General features: G+C 41.2%; 1 protein-coding gene across 2 annotated transcripts in view; it reads left to right on the top strand.

Annotated features, from left to right (window-relative positions):
* The window catches only part of SLC49A4 (solute carrier family 49 member 4), a 109804-nt gene that overhangs the window by 46694 nt on the left and 43943 nt on the right, over positions 1-19167 (top strand). For both annotated transcript variants that reach the window (XM_061609105.1, XM_061609107.1), the window contains exons 4-6: positions 6059-6188; positions 14782-14890; positions 18113-18180. In XM_061609105.1, coding sequence (XP_061465089.1) covers positions 6059-6188; positions 14782-14890; positions 18113-18180 — 307 coding nt within the window. The remainder of the gene's footprint in view (positions 1-6058; positions 6189-14781; positions 14891-18112; positions 18181-19167) is intronic.

The following is a 19167-nucleotide window of genomic DNA, read 5'->3' as shown; positions in this document are numbered from 1 at the left end:
TAAAATATTGCGCCATGCTAGTTTAGACCGAGTCACTTATTTTAGCTTTAACACAAAAGCCTTAAGCTGACCAAATTTGAAATGTTGCATTAGAATAGATGAGTCACATAACTTTTTCAGGAACGATCTCATGAGCAGCAAGAATTTAGGGACTTAATTATGGAGTTATTTTTAGAAAACAAGAACAGCTTTCATTCCTTAATTAAGAATAAACAAATATGAAATACTAATTTGAACATAACTTGTTTAGTGTCTGTGTTTGCAGCTATCTTCCAGTGGTCAGTATTTGAGCATGAAATGTTACAGTTGCCCCCTCAGGCAGAAAACAGCTGGTTGCTGGTGTATTTTTAAAGGAAGGCAGCCCCAGAGCTGCAGGACAGCCACTGAGAAGACAGCTATATATTTCCCTTCTATATAGATGTGGTGCAAGGATGATAAGAAGTCTAGGTTGGGATTATAAAGGAATACAAAGGAAAAGTAGTCTGAACATATCTTTTTATCATGGACAGTTTATATTAACAAGCAAGAGGTGACTGGAGATAAAATTGCTTAAAATTATACAGTCACAAGAGTGGCTGTATACTATAGCCAGTGTGGATTTTTCACATTCTGCAATGTTAAATTGAAAATACCCCCCATGCCATTCTGTTGCTTCCCATAAACTCATTTCAAAATAAAACCTTACCAAAGTTATAGTCCTGAACTCAGAAATGCTTGCTTAACAACCCTCTCAATTTTCATGGTGATGCACAAAACAGTCAGAGAGAATAGAGAGTTCAAAGTCTAAAAAGAGATAAAAAAAACCAGAGCCCTTTTGGACTTTTTTCTCTGAGTTCTCATAGTCTGTTGAAATTCATTAAAAATCAGCCATGTTCACAGAGTACCTGTAATCCTAATACTGACTTTGCCCCACTGACCATCTTCTGCAGTTTAAAAGTTAAAATAATGCCTGGCTGATTTTTAATTTAGGAAATTTAGCATTGAACTGAATGATAGTGTTGGGCATGCTCAGTAATAACCAACTGTCAGTGTTCTAAAACCCAGACTCCCAGCTGCTTGGCTTGGCTAATCAGGGCCACACCCACACCAGACTTTGATTTCACTTGAGACAGTCATGGCTTCCCTCAAAGAATCCTGGGAAGTGTAGTTTGTGAAGGGTGCTGAGAGGAGACTCCTATTCCCCTGAGAAAATGGTTTAACAGTCAGACACTCTGATTGAAGGTCTGTGAGGGGAACAGGGGAACTCTCAGCACCCTTCACTAACTACACTTTCCAGAATTCTTTGAGAGAAGCCATGATTGTCCAAAGTGTAATAGAGGCCTTGTGTCGATGTGGCCAGGGACAGCTTTGTTTTAAATTTGGGTGGGAGGCTACATGTGCCTTCTGTAGAATAAAAGGGGGGGGATGCTGAAAAGCAATGATACTGTTCATAATGTTTTCCTTTTGGAAAGGAAAGGGGCTTCCCTTCTGCCCAGTGCCCACCCACCCAATCTCCTCCCCTCCCCCTCTCCCTGCCCCTGCACCAGGTCAGTGTTGGACTACAACCTGGGAGTCCAGAGTTCGAATCCCCACACAGCCATGAAGCTCACTGAGTGACCTTGGGCAGTCACTGCCTCTCAGCCTCAGAGGAAGGCAATTGTGAAACCACCTCTGAATACCATTTACCATGAAAACCCTATTCAAAGGGTCGCCGTAAGTCCGGTCAACTTGAAGACAGTACATTTCAATTTTCAAACATAATTACACAGAAATAAATCCCATTGAACTCAAAAAGTATGCAAATGACCAAACCCATCCTCCCTTCTCCCTCCTATCCCGTCCCTCTTGCCCCTCCCCTCCCCTCCCCCTTCCTCTGCCCCTCCCTCCCCATCCCCTTCCTCTGCCCCTCCCTCCCCATCCCCTTCCTCTGCCCCTCCCTCCCCATCCCCTTCCTCTGCCCCTCCCTCCCCATCCCCTTCCTCTGCCCCTCCCTCCCCATCCCCTTCCTCTGCCCCTCCCTCCCCATCCCCTTCCTCCTCCCCTCCCTCCCCATCCCCTTCCTCCCCTCCCCATGGTCAGTTTTTCCTATCTTAAGCATGATTGCATGGAAGTAAATACCATTGAACTTTATAAGCATGCAAATGATCAGACCTGCCTTTCCCCTCCTTCCCCTTTCCCCTCCCTTCCTCCTCCCCTCCCCTCTTCCTTCTTCCTCCTCCCCTGCCCACTTCAGCCCTCCTTCTCTCCCCCCCAGTCAGTTTTACCTACCCTAAGCATGATTGCAGAGGAGTAAATGCCACTAAACTTCAATAAACATGCAAATGATCAAATCTGTCTTTCTTCCGTCCCCCTCCTGCCTGCTCCCATCCCAGTCCTCCCCTCTGCCTTTCCTCCCCTCCTCTTTCTCCTCCCTTCCCCATCCCCTTTGGTCAATTTCACCTATCCTAAGCATGTTTGCAGGGGAGTAAACTGAACTCAATAAGCATGCAAATGATCAATCCATTCTCAGCAAACTTGCACAGGATCCCATTTCTTACCTACCGGATTAAAAAGCAGGGAAATTCACTAATATGCTCACAGGCACATGTTACCAAATTCTTCCAAGCTACACAGGAAGTGGATTGGATTGTGAAAGACCAACCCAAATGGTTTTTGCATTTTGACAACTTTGTAGGGCAGTCCAATATCTCAGAGAGGAGGTCAGGTCTCCTGCTCCCGGGTGCATTCACTATAGCTGCCCAATTTCCCTGCTTTTTAAAGTTTGATAGAAATATCTGTTGGCTATAGGTATGTCCTTAAACCGCAAGGTTTTTAGCCTATTAGTGAATGTATCTGTTGTATCCTTGGCTTAATTTTGCATGTATTTGTATTAGTTAATAGCTGGAAAGGAACAAGTGACCAAATAATATGAATGTATGAAAGCTAATTAAAAGTAGTTGGTTTTTCCAGAGGACAGTTTTGACTTCCAGTCGTTTCCATAACCCTTGAGTTGGAAACTACTTAATATGTTCTTCTCTGTTGTTTGGAAAATAGGAGATGGCCAAATTCTCCTATCAGAATCCTGTTATTCACGGTAGTCCCTCTGACACTTCATTGCTTTTTCTAGGCCATTGGTTCCCAACCTTCCAACACTACCCCACATACCACCAGCTGATGGTCTTAGTGGACCATTGAATGATTTTTCTGCCTTTGGTAGTAATTGTAATGCACTGTGCTAGATGCTGTATGATTTTAATTGTATTTTTGTTGCTGCTTTTATTTCTTGTGTGGGGTTTTTATTGTATTACAATTTGCATTCCAAAGAATTCAGATTTTCATTCCATATAATTCAGATCGTAATACAACTACAACACAACATAAGAAATAAAGGAAGCAATAAAAGTACAACTAAAAATCTATATGAATACTTAATATGGACATGCCACAGACTACCTGAACAGACCACAGCTTGGGTACCTCTAGGCGAACAATGCAAGCATTGCATTTTCCCTCCTTGCAGCCTAGAAAAAAAGTTATTGGAAGTATTTATAGACATTTGTAGGTCCTTGCTACCATTTTATTTCCTACTTTATTTAATGCTACACAGTTGCACTGAGAATAATGCAATGTTTTCTCCTAATCTTCCATTCCCAGTGTTAATATCGTAAAATCACTGGTTGTATTTTTCAGCCAGTAAACCTGAAAAATTAACGCACATCCACGAAGTATGTCATTGTTTCTGGTCTCTCTTCTGGAGAATGTGTATATGAATAAAAATCACTTTCTTGCTGGCAAACAACCACAGTAGTATCACTTGGTTACTACAGTATGATGACTGGTGCTCTAAATGAACATTAGTGATATTTTAATTCCAGCTCTCCCTGTTTTCTGTAGCTCTGACCCATATTCCCATTTTCCACAGGCAAAGGGTAATAGAGGAAACAATTATTACTGTGTGAAGCAGTTATGCCCTCATCCAGGATACTCAGTTCAGTTCTCCGTCCTGCCACCTGTTTTCCATTTTTCCCAAATAGACATTCAGCATTCCTGGTTGCTGAGCATGTTCAGTTGTCATTGCATTGTTTTGGGGTTGTTTTTTACCCTTTCAGGTTTTATGGGGGGGGTCCCTCTGAGCATGCTAATATCTTCCCTTTGCTTCTTACTGACCCCATTTTGCTACAATTCTGCAATGCTGCTAGCAATTATGAAGGGGCAAAACTTCCCACAGCACTAGTGTGCTTACTAGTGACTTGCTAGTTTTGCAGGCAGGTATGCCAGTGCAGATGATCAGCTGTTGAGAACAATTACATACTGTTGTATTTTATTTAATGTATTTAAATATTTATGTTGCCTTTCTCGACCGAGTCTACCCAAGATGGAGAAGAAAACATAAACATGAAACAAAAATAAACCAACAATATATTAAAATAGAATTCAGCCAATATAAAAACCATTTCCAGAGCCACAGCAATAAAACATCAGCATGGTGAATAAAACATATAAATTAAAAGTCATTTTGAAAACTTCCAGCATAGCAACTGAGGGGTGCAGCCACACATCCCTTGGGAGGGAGTTCCATAAGATAGAGGCAACTGCTGAGAAGGCCGCCTCTCTCCCCCATCTTTGAACATGGGATGCTACAAGTGAACAACAGGAAACAGGATACACTTGTGTGATTGTCATCTATGCTTCCTTTGAAGCATCAAGGGATTTGCATTTGTCAGATACAGTATGTTAGGCTGTGTGCCACTTATCTGTCCCAGTAGGCTGGTCTCGCACCATGGCTATTGTCTTTATTTTGTTCCCATCCCTATCCTTCATACCTAAATGGTGTGTCCTTTCATGCTGACACATCCTCTCAGACTACATTCTTAGATTTTGTTCTGTGCTAATATTGGAATCCCATTTGAAACTTCTCCTCCTTGTATTTAAAACCAAGGATGGACTCCAAGTAGCATGTTAGACTTTCTGATTCCTATATACCTGTTGTTCCTTCAAGTACTGTACTCACGTAACAATTTCTACGGGATGCTGCTTTTATGTTGCTCCTTTCACTTGAAATGGTTTTCTTTCACACTTCATTTCAGTGACTTACCTTCTTCTTGTTGCGTTCTGTATGACAAAGAGCTTAGATTGTTAAAAGCTCTTCACATACATTGTCCCAGTAAAGCTGCAGCTTATATATTTAACTCTGAGATTGCAATTTGACACTTGTCTGCTTGCATAGCAATTACTCCTCACACAGTTGGGAGGTCGTGGTGTCCGTGTTGCCTGTCCCTCTAAAGCTCAGATGTTCTGCATCTCTTAGACAGGAGAAAGTTTAAGTGACAGTTGTCCTTTAAAACCAGACATTAGAGCACATTTGGCTATCAAAGCACTGATTCTATGATTTTCCCAGCTGCCTGGCCCTACAGTGCTGGGACTGGCAGTGGCAGTAGAGAGAACATAGGTAGCTGCCTTATACTGAGTCAAACCCATTGGAATTTCTACCTCAGTATTGTCTCCACTGACTTGCAGCGGCTCTCCAGGGTTTCAGGGAGGGCTCTCCCCCAGCCCTACGTGGAGATGCCAGGGATTGAACCTTTGACCTTTGTAGGCAAGGCAGATGCTCTACCATTGACCTATGGCCCCACCCTTCCATCAGAAAGAGAGGCGGAGCCTGTGAGCAAACAAAATTGTACGTATTCATTAGATATTTAGATAAATACAGGTCACATTCTCTGCCATTCCTATGGCAGCAGAGTTCACTTTTTAAGTAGTGCGAGAGAGAGAAGAATGTAGATCAAACAGTATGTTTTATGAATATTCATATCCTATTCCCTTTGCACATCAGACAGGCACAGATTCTATTGTCTTTTCCGCACATGTTGAGAAAGGAAGTCCTTTTAAGTGGAGATCTTTTATTTCAGTCTGTCTGCTGATTCTGATTTGAATTGTTTTTATACATTAAATTGTTTTGTTTTTGCACCTGTTATGTTTTTATTGCTGATATTACTGTTAATCACTTCCAGATGTTTTATAGGAAATGATTAATAAATGGAAATAAATAAGTAAAATATCATCTGCCATAATAGTTTCCTTCTTAATTGTATTCCCTTAGAATTTGGCATTGTGGCCCTGATATTCTCTGCAGCCCTAGCCTACTTCCCATCACGTCCTCCATTTCCACCCAGTGTGGCTGCAGCTAGCCAGAGACTCAGCTATCGAAGAAGTTTTTGTAGGCTGTTAAGGTATGTATACTGTGGCCAGCTTTGTATAGGAGATCGTGGCAGGTTCTGCCCTTTATAATGTTGGGCTTTATTTTTCACAGTTTTCCAATATTTTGAAATGATACAATTATGGTACAATAAAAGGAGATCATAACAGAAGAAGAGGGTTCTAAAAGCCAGTGAAACCGATTAGTTTGTTCTTAGTAAGAAGTTGAATCAGTTCTCTACTTTTAATGAAGATTGTGTGAATCTTAAGCAGAGCAAAATGAAAAATGAAGTGTCTTTATCAGGGCAAGCCAAGACATTTTGCTGCCCAAGACTGAGCAAGGAAATGCCTCCTCCCCCAAGTCAAGTACCCAAAACTAGCATAATGGGATTTTCTGCCTTAGTAGCCACAACAACATGTCTAGTCTCATACTAACAACCTCCCCTTTCTCAGCAGTAAAGATAACACATAATTTGCTTTCCTTCCATAACACCTAGAATCAGCCGTTCCTCACTCTGTCTCATGGTACGGTCAGACCTGCACTTTACTGGTCAAGCCTAATTTATGCAATTTATTCTAAAAATATATGGGAATTCTATTTTGGGCGGGGCATCCATGAACAGAGTGATTTCCCCATAAGACTCAATGGCCCCTTCTTTTTTGCCTTCTTAACCCTCTCCTTCTTGGCATGTGTGTATGCAGGCACATCAGGGCATCACTGAGAAAGCCCATTGGTCCATAGTAAAGCACATGCATTGCATGAAAGAGGACTAGGTTCCAGTTCTGGTCATCTCTAGTTCAAAGGATCTCAAGTAGCAGGACTAAGAGACCTCTACCAGTCAGAGCAGACAGCACTAGGCTAGGTTGATTAGTGGTCTAATCCTATATAAAGTAGCTTCATATGTTCATGAGACGTCTGTGCCCTTACTCCATTCACACCCAGCCCTCCTCTGAAGCTTGAGCAATTTGTGTTGCATGAAAAGGACATCTGTGGAGAAAGTGGGGACTATTTTCCCAGACATTGCACACTCACTAGGAGGAACAGGCATTCACATTTGTTTGTCGTTGCCGAAGAACTGTGATCCCCACATTTTGAGATACTGTGAAAATTACTAGAAATGGTCAAACCATGAAGAAGTTAGCTTGATATAATTTCATAGATAAAATCTATATTCTTATTTCATAGATTTACTGAAATTGTTCTGATTTGGTGCTGTACTTGGGGCTGTGTATATTCTCCACTAAAATATTGAAGTTATGTGCCAAGAAAAGCTCCATTCTGTGACTTGTATAAATTATGCAAAATCAGTCAACTTGGGTTTCCCCCATTATTTTGCAGTCTTTATTCTGATTTGTCATTCAACCATGCCTGTGTCTGTTGATATTTCAGTCAGCATTCCAATGCACTTTCACAGATTTCTTTTGAAGCATAAGCTCTAGAAACTTGCTCTTTCTTAAAATGAAAACAATTTCTTAGGGAGCCAGGTTTTGCACACAAACCTGCATTCTCTGTGTATTTGGTGTTTCCGCAGAATTGCGCCATGCATCCAACCCTTGCTATATTCTTGTAAATAATTCCTCATTTTTCCTTTCTCATAATTTTCATACATACCTTCCTTACATGCTCAAGACAACATGATCTCACAAATGGTTTTTTTTCTTGCCACACAACTTGAGCACTGCAAGGACAGATAATATGAGACCCAAATTGTTCTGTTAATTAAGAAGCCCCTCTTTTGTACCTCATATTTTTCTGGGACCAAAACCAGAATTAGCCAGTCAGCATAGACTGTGGCCTATACAAGATCCTTTTTTTAAAAAAGTATCAATTTCCATTTAGGACACTTGGCACCATTACTAGTTCTGTCATCTGAGAGCAAGCCTCCTTGTCTGCCTGTGGGCTGCGATGTTAAAATGTTACTGTCAAGTAAAAACTTTAATAACAGCTGGATCTGCAGGTGGAATATAAATTTTCTATTGACAGGGCTCCATCTGGGAGCTATGTTAATAAAATGGATGCTTGTCTACAATGTTCTAAATGCCGACTCTGAGATCCCTCTAAAGTTGAATGGAGAACTACAAAAGTTCAAATTTACCAACCTTTTAAAAATTAAAAAGAAATAACTGTTATACTTACATAGTGAATATGTTTCTATCTATGAGGCTCTACCTTCAAATGCTGGGCTTGCGTCATACTATAAGAGCAATCTAATTCTTTCTTAGGTACTTCCCTTTTAAGATGCCTCTGGAACTTGCTCTTTCCTTTACCTTGCACACTGTCTACTTTGATTTTCAAAAGCTTAACATTTTTCTCCTGAATCTTTTTTTTAATAGTCTATCACAGCAGAGATATTTTAAAATGGTTCTGTGAGACATTCAGATAGTGCATTATATGTGAATTACATTTGTAGTGCAAATTTAATAATCTTGAGAGCTGTCATCTATACAAATCTTCATTATTGAAGTATATTCTGGTCAGGTTTAATCATGGTATTTGGTATTTAGAATCTTAACAATAAATAGTGCAGAGTTTTGTCTCTTGAACTATTGTAGTTTCTGCCTAGTAAGTAATTTCCAATTAGCTTTCTTTACTGATCATGTTACGTAAAATCATTTAAGACAGTATAATAGGTGGCTGGGTAAAGAATATACTTCCAGTGTGACTTCCAAGACGCTGCTGCTCTTCCAGCCTTGCTCCAGTATGAGCCGATTGGTAGTAGTAGTTGTGTAGGCTGTTTGTTCTGTCTGTGTCTACTCAGTGCTCTTTCCTTTCCACTTGTAATATATATGCTGGAGTCTGCATCCATATTGATTTCAGTGTTGTGTGATCAGTGTGTGAAATAGTATTTTCATTGCTGTGTCACCTCATGATTATTTACCCTTGGGTATTTATACACTGCTTTTCAAATAAACCTCACTGAGTAGTTTACATCAGGGCTGGGGAACCTGTGAGCCCTCTGGATGATGTTGGACTAACTCCCATCATCCCTGATCATTGGCAATCCTGGTTAGGGCTGAAGGGAATTGAAGTCCAGTCATATCTGGAGGGCTACAGGTTCCCCAGCCCTGATTTATATAAAATAGTAATTCAATAAGTACTGGTAAAACTATGTAATAAAACAGGAAAGACAAGCCACAGAAGAAGAAACTATTTAGGATCCACATTTCTTTTCAGAGAAGGATATAAAAGAAATGCTGTGTTTTGGTCTTTGTTTTTTTGTTTTTTGAGTGGAGTCTTGTTTTATGTTCACAGTAGCTGGTGTAAGAATGGTCTTAAGTCCTTTTGACGTGGATAAATTATGCCTAGAGTCATCACTCATGTGCCCCACTAACATTAGTTGTCATTCTTGTGCTGTGCTTACATTGGCCCACCGATGCTATCTCTTTAAACATTTTGCTGCACCATGGCTTGTGTTGCTGCATAGGTACAGGCATTGCACTTGATCCTGTTCATCTTTTTGTTTTCCAGAATAGATGAGACTGTTTATCATAGCTATTAATGGCAGATGTTTAATCATTTGTTTCTAGAGTAAATAGTTTCTTTTATAATTGGTTGTAACAGAGTGTATTATGTGTTGCTTTAGGAGCTAGAAACTAGAAGTATGTAAATATGAAGGCTTGAAAGTATGGTTAGATAAATGGACACAATTAATTATACAAAGTAGCTTTTTCAATGGACTTTAATCAGAATCTGTCTCCTGTTAAAAGGGTTTTTATGAGTGGTCTAAACAAGCGGCTGTGACAGCCAGCAACTTGGATGGCTTTAAAAGAGGATTAGACAAATTCATTGAGGGTAAGGCTATCAATGGCTACTAGTCATGATGGCTATGCTCTGCCTCCATAGTTAGATGCAGCATGCTTCTGAATACCAGTTACTGGAAATCACAGGAGGTGAGAGTGCTCTTGTGTTTAGGTCCTGCTTGCAGGCTTTCCCATAGACATTTGGTTGGCCACTGTGAGAACAGGATGCTGGACTAGATGGGCCATTGGCCTGAGCCAGCATGGCTTTTCTTATGTTCTTATCTGTGAAAATCTCTTGGTGCATTTAGAATTATTTTACAGTTATTTCCAAATTGAACATTGTGTCTAACTAAATCACTGTGTGCATGGAACAACTTGTGTGAGCACAGTGGAACTTGTCCTCCCTCTACAGCCCTGTACATTCCCTAAATCTGCCCTAGGGGCTCCTCTTAACGCTCTGCAGCAGATTTATATTAGAGAAGTACAATTGGAAAACTTACCAAATTGTATTTCTCTAATGTAAAGTTTTTACATTAGAGAAGTACAATTTGGTAAGTTTGCCAATAGTTGTATCATCCAGTCTTGGTACGCAGCTATTACTGCTAGTGTCAGAATCATTGTCAAAATACTTGTTTTTTATCAAGGCTTCTATCAATCTAGCCTAATCTAGTTTATATGGGTTCTTAAGGTGTTCAGTAGATTGAGAATATGTTTGAAAAGAACAGGTTCCATCTCCAGCAGAGAATTGTAACAAACAGAGCTAATGCCGGCTTTCTTCCATTTGAATAGACACACAGTGCTGGCTTATCCTTTCCGGATAGCCAAGTACTTACTTTTCCTGAAACATTGTACAACAGAATGATTGCAAAGAATAAATATAGATTAGTTGCTATAATGAGGGAGTGAAAAACATTATTAGACCTTGCATTATTTTAACCTCAGGCTGCCATCATAGCTTGATTAGCAACAATATTGTGGAACAGCATGGGAGCTGCACACTTTCCAGAAACAGACTGTGGCATGGAACTTTATAGACTACTCCAAACAAACCTTCAGGAATCAATGTATGAATTTTGAGCTAGAATTAAGTGCAGTGTACATACATACTTGAAATGGGTTTCAAACAAGGATCCTCAATGAAGTACGAAACAGTAGACGGAGGCAATTGTCAAAAGCCCCTGGGTCCAACTCTCTCACCCCTGGGCAATTATCCCAGGGCAGGCATTCCCTGTGCCTCTCCTTACCAGGGCTGAGTCACACCAACACCAACCCTGTAAGGTAGGTAGATTGCCACCCCCCCTTAACCTGGTCTTTCACTTTGAGCAAGGGAAACTCAGAGCACCAATGGACTGGTAGAGATTCCCAAGAGCTAGAGCTAAGGTTACACTCACAGCTCTGGAGCCTCTAACCCAACCCCAAAACAGTAGTCAGTAGATTTGTAGATAAAGTACTGGTTTCAGAGCCACAATCCCAAGTAACACACACCAGGTAATATGAGGTAGTTTATTAAATATATTAAAAGTGCATATAAAAGAGCAGCATACAATTCCTTTAAGCCCAAACACCCTAGGCATAGTCAACTTTACATAAAACACAGTGAGAGGTTCACACCGACAAAACATAACAAAACTTACTAGCCTAAGCTAATACACCATAAAGTATAAGAGCCTAGTCTCCTGCTGGCTTATTATACCACAAGACATCACATAGGTAAGTCAAGATGGGATGAGGACAACTAACTGAAGAATCACCCCTCCTTTATGGGGTTTTGCCTGGCAACAGCAAGAGGGCCAGTTAGCTAATCATGACATCTCTTGATGATGGAATAGCCTAGAAGGTTCACAGCAAGGGCAGGGCTACTAATTTATGGCAACTCAGGCCTCCTGTCCTTGGCAGAGTAGATAAGGTTAAGCTGCCTCCCTGTTGGAATAACAAGTTGCAGCTTGGAGGCCGGGCCTGGCAACCAAGAGGTCTTCTGTATCTTTAAAAGTTGTGCAGGGGGAAGGGAGAATTCCACCTTGTGGTTTTTCCTATTATAGTGTTGCAAGAACACCTGCACTTGGCTGACTTTCTCTTCTCCTAAAGATACAGGATCAGTCTCAGGCCATGGACCTGGCAACCCTACAAATGACTGGTATCTTTTTGCAGCTATTGAAACCATTTTCCCTACTCCTAGAATGGGCTTTTCTACCTTTGTGAACCTAAAATAGAATGTGTTCTATCTTTAAAAGTTCTAAGCAAACTAAATGCAGCAGAGAATTATTTCAGTGCAAAGTACTACTTCTGTAAATTACAACAGGTGTGCAGAAAGAAATAGGGAACACTTGTAGTTTAAAGAATTCTGCCAAATCACTGGACATGTTAGTAATTTTGAAAAGGTTCTTAATGTAGAATATAGTGCTAATTTATTGGAGGCGCCCTCGATAAATCGTAGACTGTAAACTGTACAGTCCCCTGCAGTTCTTAAACAGAAGCAGTTGAGAAGTATATACTTCTTTCTAAGCAGATAGCAGCTTGTTGTTTCCTACATTTACAGTAAAGTTGTTTCTTTGGTGCTTTTCTGTTTATTTGACAGGGTGATGATGACACAGCTTTTACAGCTTCATTTTAGTGTGCAGTTAAGGTGAATTGTTTTGAAGAGGGGGGAAATTCTGCATCTTTTAGCACAGTTTCTTGGACTTGTCTCTTTGTCTTAATGGAAATGGTCATCACTGTGAGTGTGTTCAAATTCCTTTCCTCTTCATCTTCTCCTTCCAAAGGCTTTCAAACTGAATAATTTGTATGGATTTATTTGAACACACATATTTGAGCTTTTTCTCCTTGTACTGTAGACCTCGTGTAATTTACTTTGTTGCCGGACAAGAGTAGGGATTTGGAGTGGCACATTTATACAGGATCTGGTTTAGCACTTCAACGCTTTACACCAGTTACCTGCTGTATTTAAATAGTATTGCCTTGCATGAAGAAATATTATTTTTGGGAGTATTCATGAATACTTAACACTAACCTTTTAAAAAGGTTGGGTGAGAGTGTCTGGCTTAAGTGAAGCTATGATATTTTCTTCTTTACATGGTTTCAGTAGGCCAGAAGCATTATTTATCTGAAAGAGATTAAAGAGTTTTCTGTATAGGGTACTTTCCCAACTAGTTTGCTGCTTAGGGCAAACACATTCATTACTGGCACCCAACCCAACAACAGCATGCCTTTGGGCTGATTTTGTTACATATCTAGTTAAACAGACAGATGTTGCTTGATAGATGAATAATGAAGTTTACTTGGCAAAAAAATTCCTTCCTCCATCTCCTTTTTGGAGTTCTGTCATACAGCTGAAGAAGAAGAGAAGAGTGCAATTAAGCAGATGTTTCAAGTGCTTGCATGCATATTACATTGTACCCCATTGGCTGCTTTTAACAATAGCACTTCAGTTCTTACCATTCAGCCCATACTGGAGCTAATTCTGTAGAATTAAGCAGTGACAGAAACAGCAAGGGAAGAGAATGTAACTGCAGACTTCCTCTAGCATGATGTAGGATTCATCTTTGGTTACATTTTGATTTAAAGCTAGCTATCCCATGGCTTCTACTTCAAAAATAATACCCATAATTTAGGGCTCCATGCTGCTATGGATCAGGAATGGCACCCAGCACAGCATCCACCTGTTCCACAGCCATGTTCCCTGTTATTGTTAGGAATCCCACAGGGTGGAAATGCAAATGGAGCTGCAGGTAGAAGCCAGTTCCTGATTTTCTGTTGTTCATGCTGGGGTATAATCAAGGAACTGAGCTGTCTGTATGGATGTAATACAAGCAGCAGAATAAGTTGAAACATATTATTCTTTGAATTTGTTGCTAAAATATTTGGCTTTTATAGCTTATTGAACATGACTCTCATTGTCCAACAAATGTTAGCACTCAAGACAGTCCAATAAAAAGAATAAGAACAAAGGTGATCACTCTGGAACTTAATTAAAGCTTTTAAAATGTGGTGCCAGAAAACAAGAGCCTAGCAACAGCAGCATTAAGCAGAATATCAAAATACCTTATCAGCTGCTGTTTCTTTGATTGTTCCTGGTCATATACTTAGAAGAGACTAAAAGATCATCTTGCCTAAGTTCCTGACACGACACTTGCCAGCCTCCTGACAAATCAGCTTAACACAGTTCATATATTAGTGTTCTATAAAGTGAAAACACATTGAGGTAAAAGCAGGGCAATGGCAGTGGACCAATCAAGAAAGCCAATCTGCACATGCTTCATACATTCAGCTGGTGGCAATAGTGGTGACAAGTGGTATTGGAATGGTGTCGCAAACTTCTCCTACCATAATAATCTCCTGTGTGAACGTCCTGTCACACTGAGGCCTTTATGAGAGATGGAGAGGCCACACAAACTGCCTCCACATGATTAGGCACTGAAGTGGAACACCTGGGTTATGCTGAAGATTATATTATGGGGATAGGGAGGAGCCTTTATAGCTTTTCTACTACGTTGTTTCAGCATAACCCGTCTCTGAATGAATCAGGGTTATAAGACAAGACAAAGCAATTCACTTCCAATCTTGATATCTGTTCTAGTAGAAATTTCCCTCCTGAAATATGTGGTAACCAGTCAGAATCTGTACATGACAGTATTCCATCAACCAACTGCAACTTCTTGTTGCCTGTAAATGTGCTATAGGGGTGTTTAACCTTAACAAGCTATAGGAAGGTGGAAGTGTTTTTATATAGTGGAATTTAGATTTGTTTGTTTGTTTAATTCAATTTGTGAGTTGCCTAGTAAAAATGTTCTCTAGGCAACATACACAGTAAAACAAAGTTAAAACAGACCATACATAGACTTGATAATCTTATTTTGGTAAATCTGTTCCTAATTGTTCCTTTTCTTTCAGCAATCCCCGGTTTCTGTTGATTGCTCTAGCCTATGCTATACCATTGGGTGTTTTCTCTGGATGGTCTGGTGTTCTAGACTGGATATTAACCCCAACTCACATAAGCCAAGTATGTATGTGTGTAAATTTTTTCAGTTTGGTTTACACATTGCAGGCAGTATATTGGTTTTGTTACTGGTAACTAAACGAACAAAGCAGGATGCACTGGAGACTATGGATAGTGTTTAACTAAATTCTTGTGATAGCGGAATGACTTCATTTAGCACAGCATTACCCAAACTTTTTTGAACCAACACCCCTTTGCAAAACCTTTTTGTGCCCAGCGCTGCCCCCCTCAGATTAAGTATATGGCAATGCTTCCTATTCTTCCCTTAAAATATGAGTAATGCATAAAAGGTATTTTCAGTGATCGTTTTTATCATGCCTTTTTATTGCACTTAGATTACACATTGAATTCTTAGTATGATTTATTAATATACATACATAGTTATAGAAAAGTAAATAAAATGAGATTTATTATAAAATACTAGTGTGATCCTTGAGCTTGATGGGTTTTGGCTAACTTCACAATCTCTGGAAGTCCACACAGTATGAACCAATAGAATACACTGTGTTACTTAACAACAAACTCATTCAGTTTACCGGCATTGTTTCGTTAAACAAGTTCATTTAAACATCACAGAAACAACGGGTAGGGAGTGTGTCCCATTCCTGAAGAAAACCAGCAAATAACTGACTGTCTGCGTCACCCGTTTGCACACGGCACTCATCTGTTGGAAGAATGTGCCCTCCACCAATACACCCAGCTTATCAAACACTCTCTCGTGATTGGTTCCAACATCCCTCAAGACAGCATTGGAACATTACCTAGTGCCAGGGCGTGGCTGATATCCCCATTCCTTGATATGACACTGGCCGCTATTCAGAAATTCTTTACTAAAGAGCACACTAAAGTATGATGACCTTTGTCGGGAGAGGGACAGGGGGAGTGTGACTCTGTTGATTCTCCTTGATCTCTCAGCTGCTTTTGATACCATCGACCATGGTATCCTTCTGGGAAGACTCACGGAGTTGGGAGTTGGGGGTACTGCTTGGCAGTGGCTCCGCTCCTACTTGGTGGGTCGCCACCAGAAGGTAGTGCTTGGGGAACATTGCTCGATGCCCTGGACTCTCCATTGTGGAGTCCCGCAGGGATCGGTACTGTCCCCCATGCTTTTCAACATCTACATGAAGCCACTGGGTGCGGTCATCAGGAGTTTTGGGGTGTGTTGCCATCAGTACGCTGATGACACGCAGCTCTATTTCTCCTTTTCATCCTCTTCAGGTGAGGCTGTTAACGTGCTAAACCGTTGCCTGGCCGTGATAATGGACTGGATGGGAGCTAACAGACTGAAGCTCAATCCTGACAAGACCGAGACGCTGTTGGTGAGTGCCTTCTCTGCCCAGATGGAGGATGTTCATCCTGTTCTTGATGGGGTTACACTCCCCTTGAAGGAACAAGTGCGTAGCTTGGGAGTTCTTTTTGATCCTTCCTTGTCACTTGAGGCCCAGGTGGCCTCAGTGGCACGGAATGCTTTTTACCATCTTCGCTTGGTAGCCCAGCTACGTCCCTATCTGGACAGTGACGACCTCGCCTCAGTTGTTCATGCTCTGGTAACTTCTAGACTGGACTACTGCAATGCGCTCTACGTTGGGCTGCCCTTGAAGACTGTTCGGAAACTACAGCTAGTCCAGAATGCAGCGGCCAGACTGCTGACGCGGACCAGAAGGTCCGCTCATATAACACCTGTTCTGGCCCATCTGCACTGGCTTCCTATTTGTTTCCGGGCTAGATTCAAAGTGCTGGTTTTGACCTATAAAGCCCTACACAGCATGGGACCGCAATACCTGGTGGAACGCCTCTCCCAATATGAACCTACCCGGACACTGCGCTCAACATCTAAGGCCCTCCTCCGGGTGCCATCCCATCGAGAAGCTCGGAGGGTGGTGACTAGAACCAGGGCCTTTTCTGTGGTGGCCCCCGAACTGTGGAACAGCCTCCCTGATGAGGTGCGCCTGGCGCCGACGCTACTGTCTTTTCGGCGCCAGGTGAAAACCTTTTTATACTCCCAGGCATTTTAAAGTGTGTTTTAATAGCATTTTCATTATTATTTTGTATCCTGGATGTTGTTTGGTTTCTTTATTATTTGTTTGTTTTGTTTTTTGATTTATTGTATTTATTGTATTTATACATTGCTTGTTTTTATCTTTTTGTACACCGCCCAGAGAGCCTTCAGGCTTAGGGCGGTATATAAATAAAATAAATAAATAAATATAGTGTTATTTCCATGAATTGAGACTATTAAATACATTCTAAGTGGGGACAAAACAGTTTAAAAATTAATGATTTGTGTATTAAATAAAATTAAACTTAAATGCTTCAACTGTTGCATCCGACCGCCAAATGTCAACGCCCCCAATGAACCCAAACACCCCCCTAAAGTTTGTAGTCATGCCAAAGCCCCCCTGAAAGGCTGTAATGCCCCCAGGGGGCGCTACCGCCCACATTGGGAATCGCTGATCTAGCACAACTGGACTTCCTGCCTGCGAATGTGCCCCACGCTGTCCCCAGATCTGTTCTGAAGGGTTATTTATTTATTTATTTATTATTTCAATTTATATAGTTGGTAGAGGAAACCCCAGAACAATTTTAGGGAGGGCATGGGGGGAGAAGAGAAGGAGAACATTCCATTGCACAAGGAAAAATCTTAGTGTTATGGAACATTGATTTAGCACTCTGTAGAATACAACCCTGTGTCCTATTTTTGTACTAAAAGTGTCACTAGATGGAATTGAAAAAGTTACTGAAAACGTTTGCAGACAACAGGGGCTAAGGAAGGAGAATTAATTGATGTCTGTTGAAGTGTATGTATTAACATATTTTGAATGAAATCCTCTAGAAATCTAGGAGAAAGGCGGTGGAAGTAGAGAAATTTTTATCCCTAATAATGTTATCAAATGAAACTGATTGGCAATAGAGTAAAGTCAGACAAAAGAAAGTATTTCTTCACACATCACATAAATAACTTAAACTATTTGCTGCCACATGAGGTAGTGGTTGTTGCTGCCTTAAATTGCTTTGAAAGGGGTTAGACAAATTCATGAAGAATAGGTATGTCAGTAATGCAATAGAACCTCAGAGCATTGTGTTTCTGAATTCTTGTGGGTATTTATTCCACAAAAATTTTATACCACTTGACTGTAATAAAACCTCTAAGCTGTTTATGCAGATGGCAAATACTATCCCAATTACCTTGCTTGAAATAACATTGTTTTACTCAAACCTTTCCAGGTAGATGCAGGTTGGATTGGATTTTGGTCCATTGTAGGAGGCTGCGTTGTTGGCATAGCACTGGCAAGGTAAGCATCACAGTCTTCCCTTATTTTATTTTTCTTCTGTGCAATTGTATTTTAGTTCTACTGAAACAATACCCCTCAAGATCATTTCCTATCATCTATGACAATGTTAAAAGAACAAATGCTTTTCTGTAAAGAAACTATGTTCATCTTCTAGCATAGTAATTTGTGTGTTTCATGATCTTTTTAGGCAGTGAATACTGGAAATTTTCCATAGGAGGACTGCCATCAAGCGGGTTATAGCTCCACCTATCGTCCGAAGGCAAGAATGTTTTTGAAGTCAAGACTAGGGGCGTCAGGCCCCTCCCACTCTCCAGTTCATTCTTGCCTTCGTCCATGCAAGTTGGATATATAGCTTAGCGTCTAGATAAGTTTTTGTGTATTTGTGTGACAGGGTGTGGAGGTTTTGTGTGTGTATTCCACGTTATTTCCTTCCCTCTGTCTTTTACTTTAGAGTCTGTGGGACTGACTGTACTTTGTTTGTCTTTGTACTTAAGGGGGATCCCCTTTTTGTCTATTTTTTTCCCTCAGTCCCTAGCTATTTACTGGGAGACCGCGGCTGCGGTTCTCCCTTCCTAAGGCGGCGGACGCAGCCTTGTTACGGGAGCTTGCGGCTGCAGCTCCCTGCCTAGCTGAATGGCGATTCTGGGAGACCGCGGCTGCGGTTCTCCCTTCCTCAGTCGGCGTACGCAGACTTACTCCAGGAGCTTGCAGCTGCAGCTCCCTGCCTAGCCGAACGGTGATTCTGGGAGACCGCGGCTGTGGTTCTCCCTTCCTCAGCCGGCAGACGCAGACTTAATCCAGGAGCTTGCGGCTGCAGCTCTCTGCCTTGCGCCGCTGCTCTTTTTTCAACTCGCCGCCTATTTTCGCGGCAGCTCCCTTAGTTTTTTCTCCAGAGCCTGCGGCTGCGGCTCTTTCTACTTTCAGTGTCCCTTTCTGGTTGGGCTGCCCCGCCTCCCCGGCTCGTTCTGCGGCATTTTAAATCTCGCT

Source organism: Rhineura floridana, chromosome 2 (assembly GCF_030035675.1).
Source record: "Rhineura floridana isolate rRhiFlo1 chromosome 2, rRhiFlo1.hap2, whole genome shotgun sequence".
Classification (NCBI taxonomy): Eukaryota; Metazoa; Chordata; class Lepidosauria; order Squamata; family Rhineuridae; genus Rhineura; species Rhineura floridana.
This window is presented reverse-complemented; position numbering and strand designations above follow the sequence as displayed.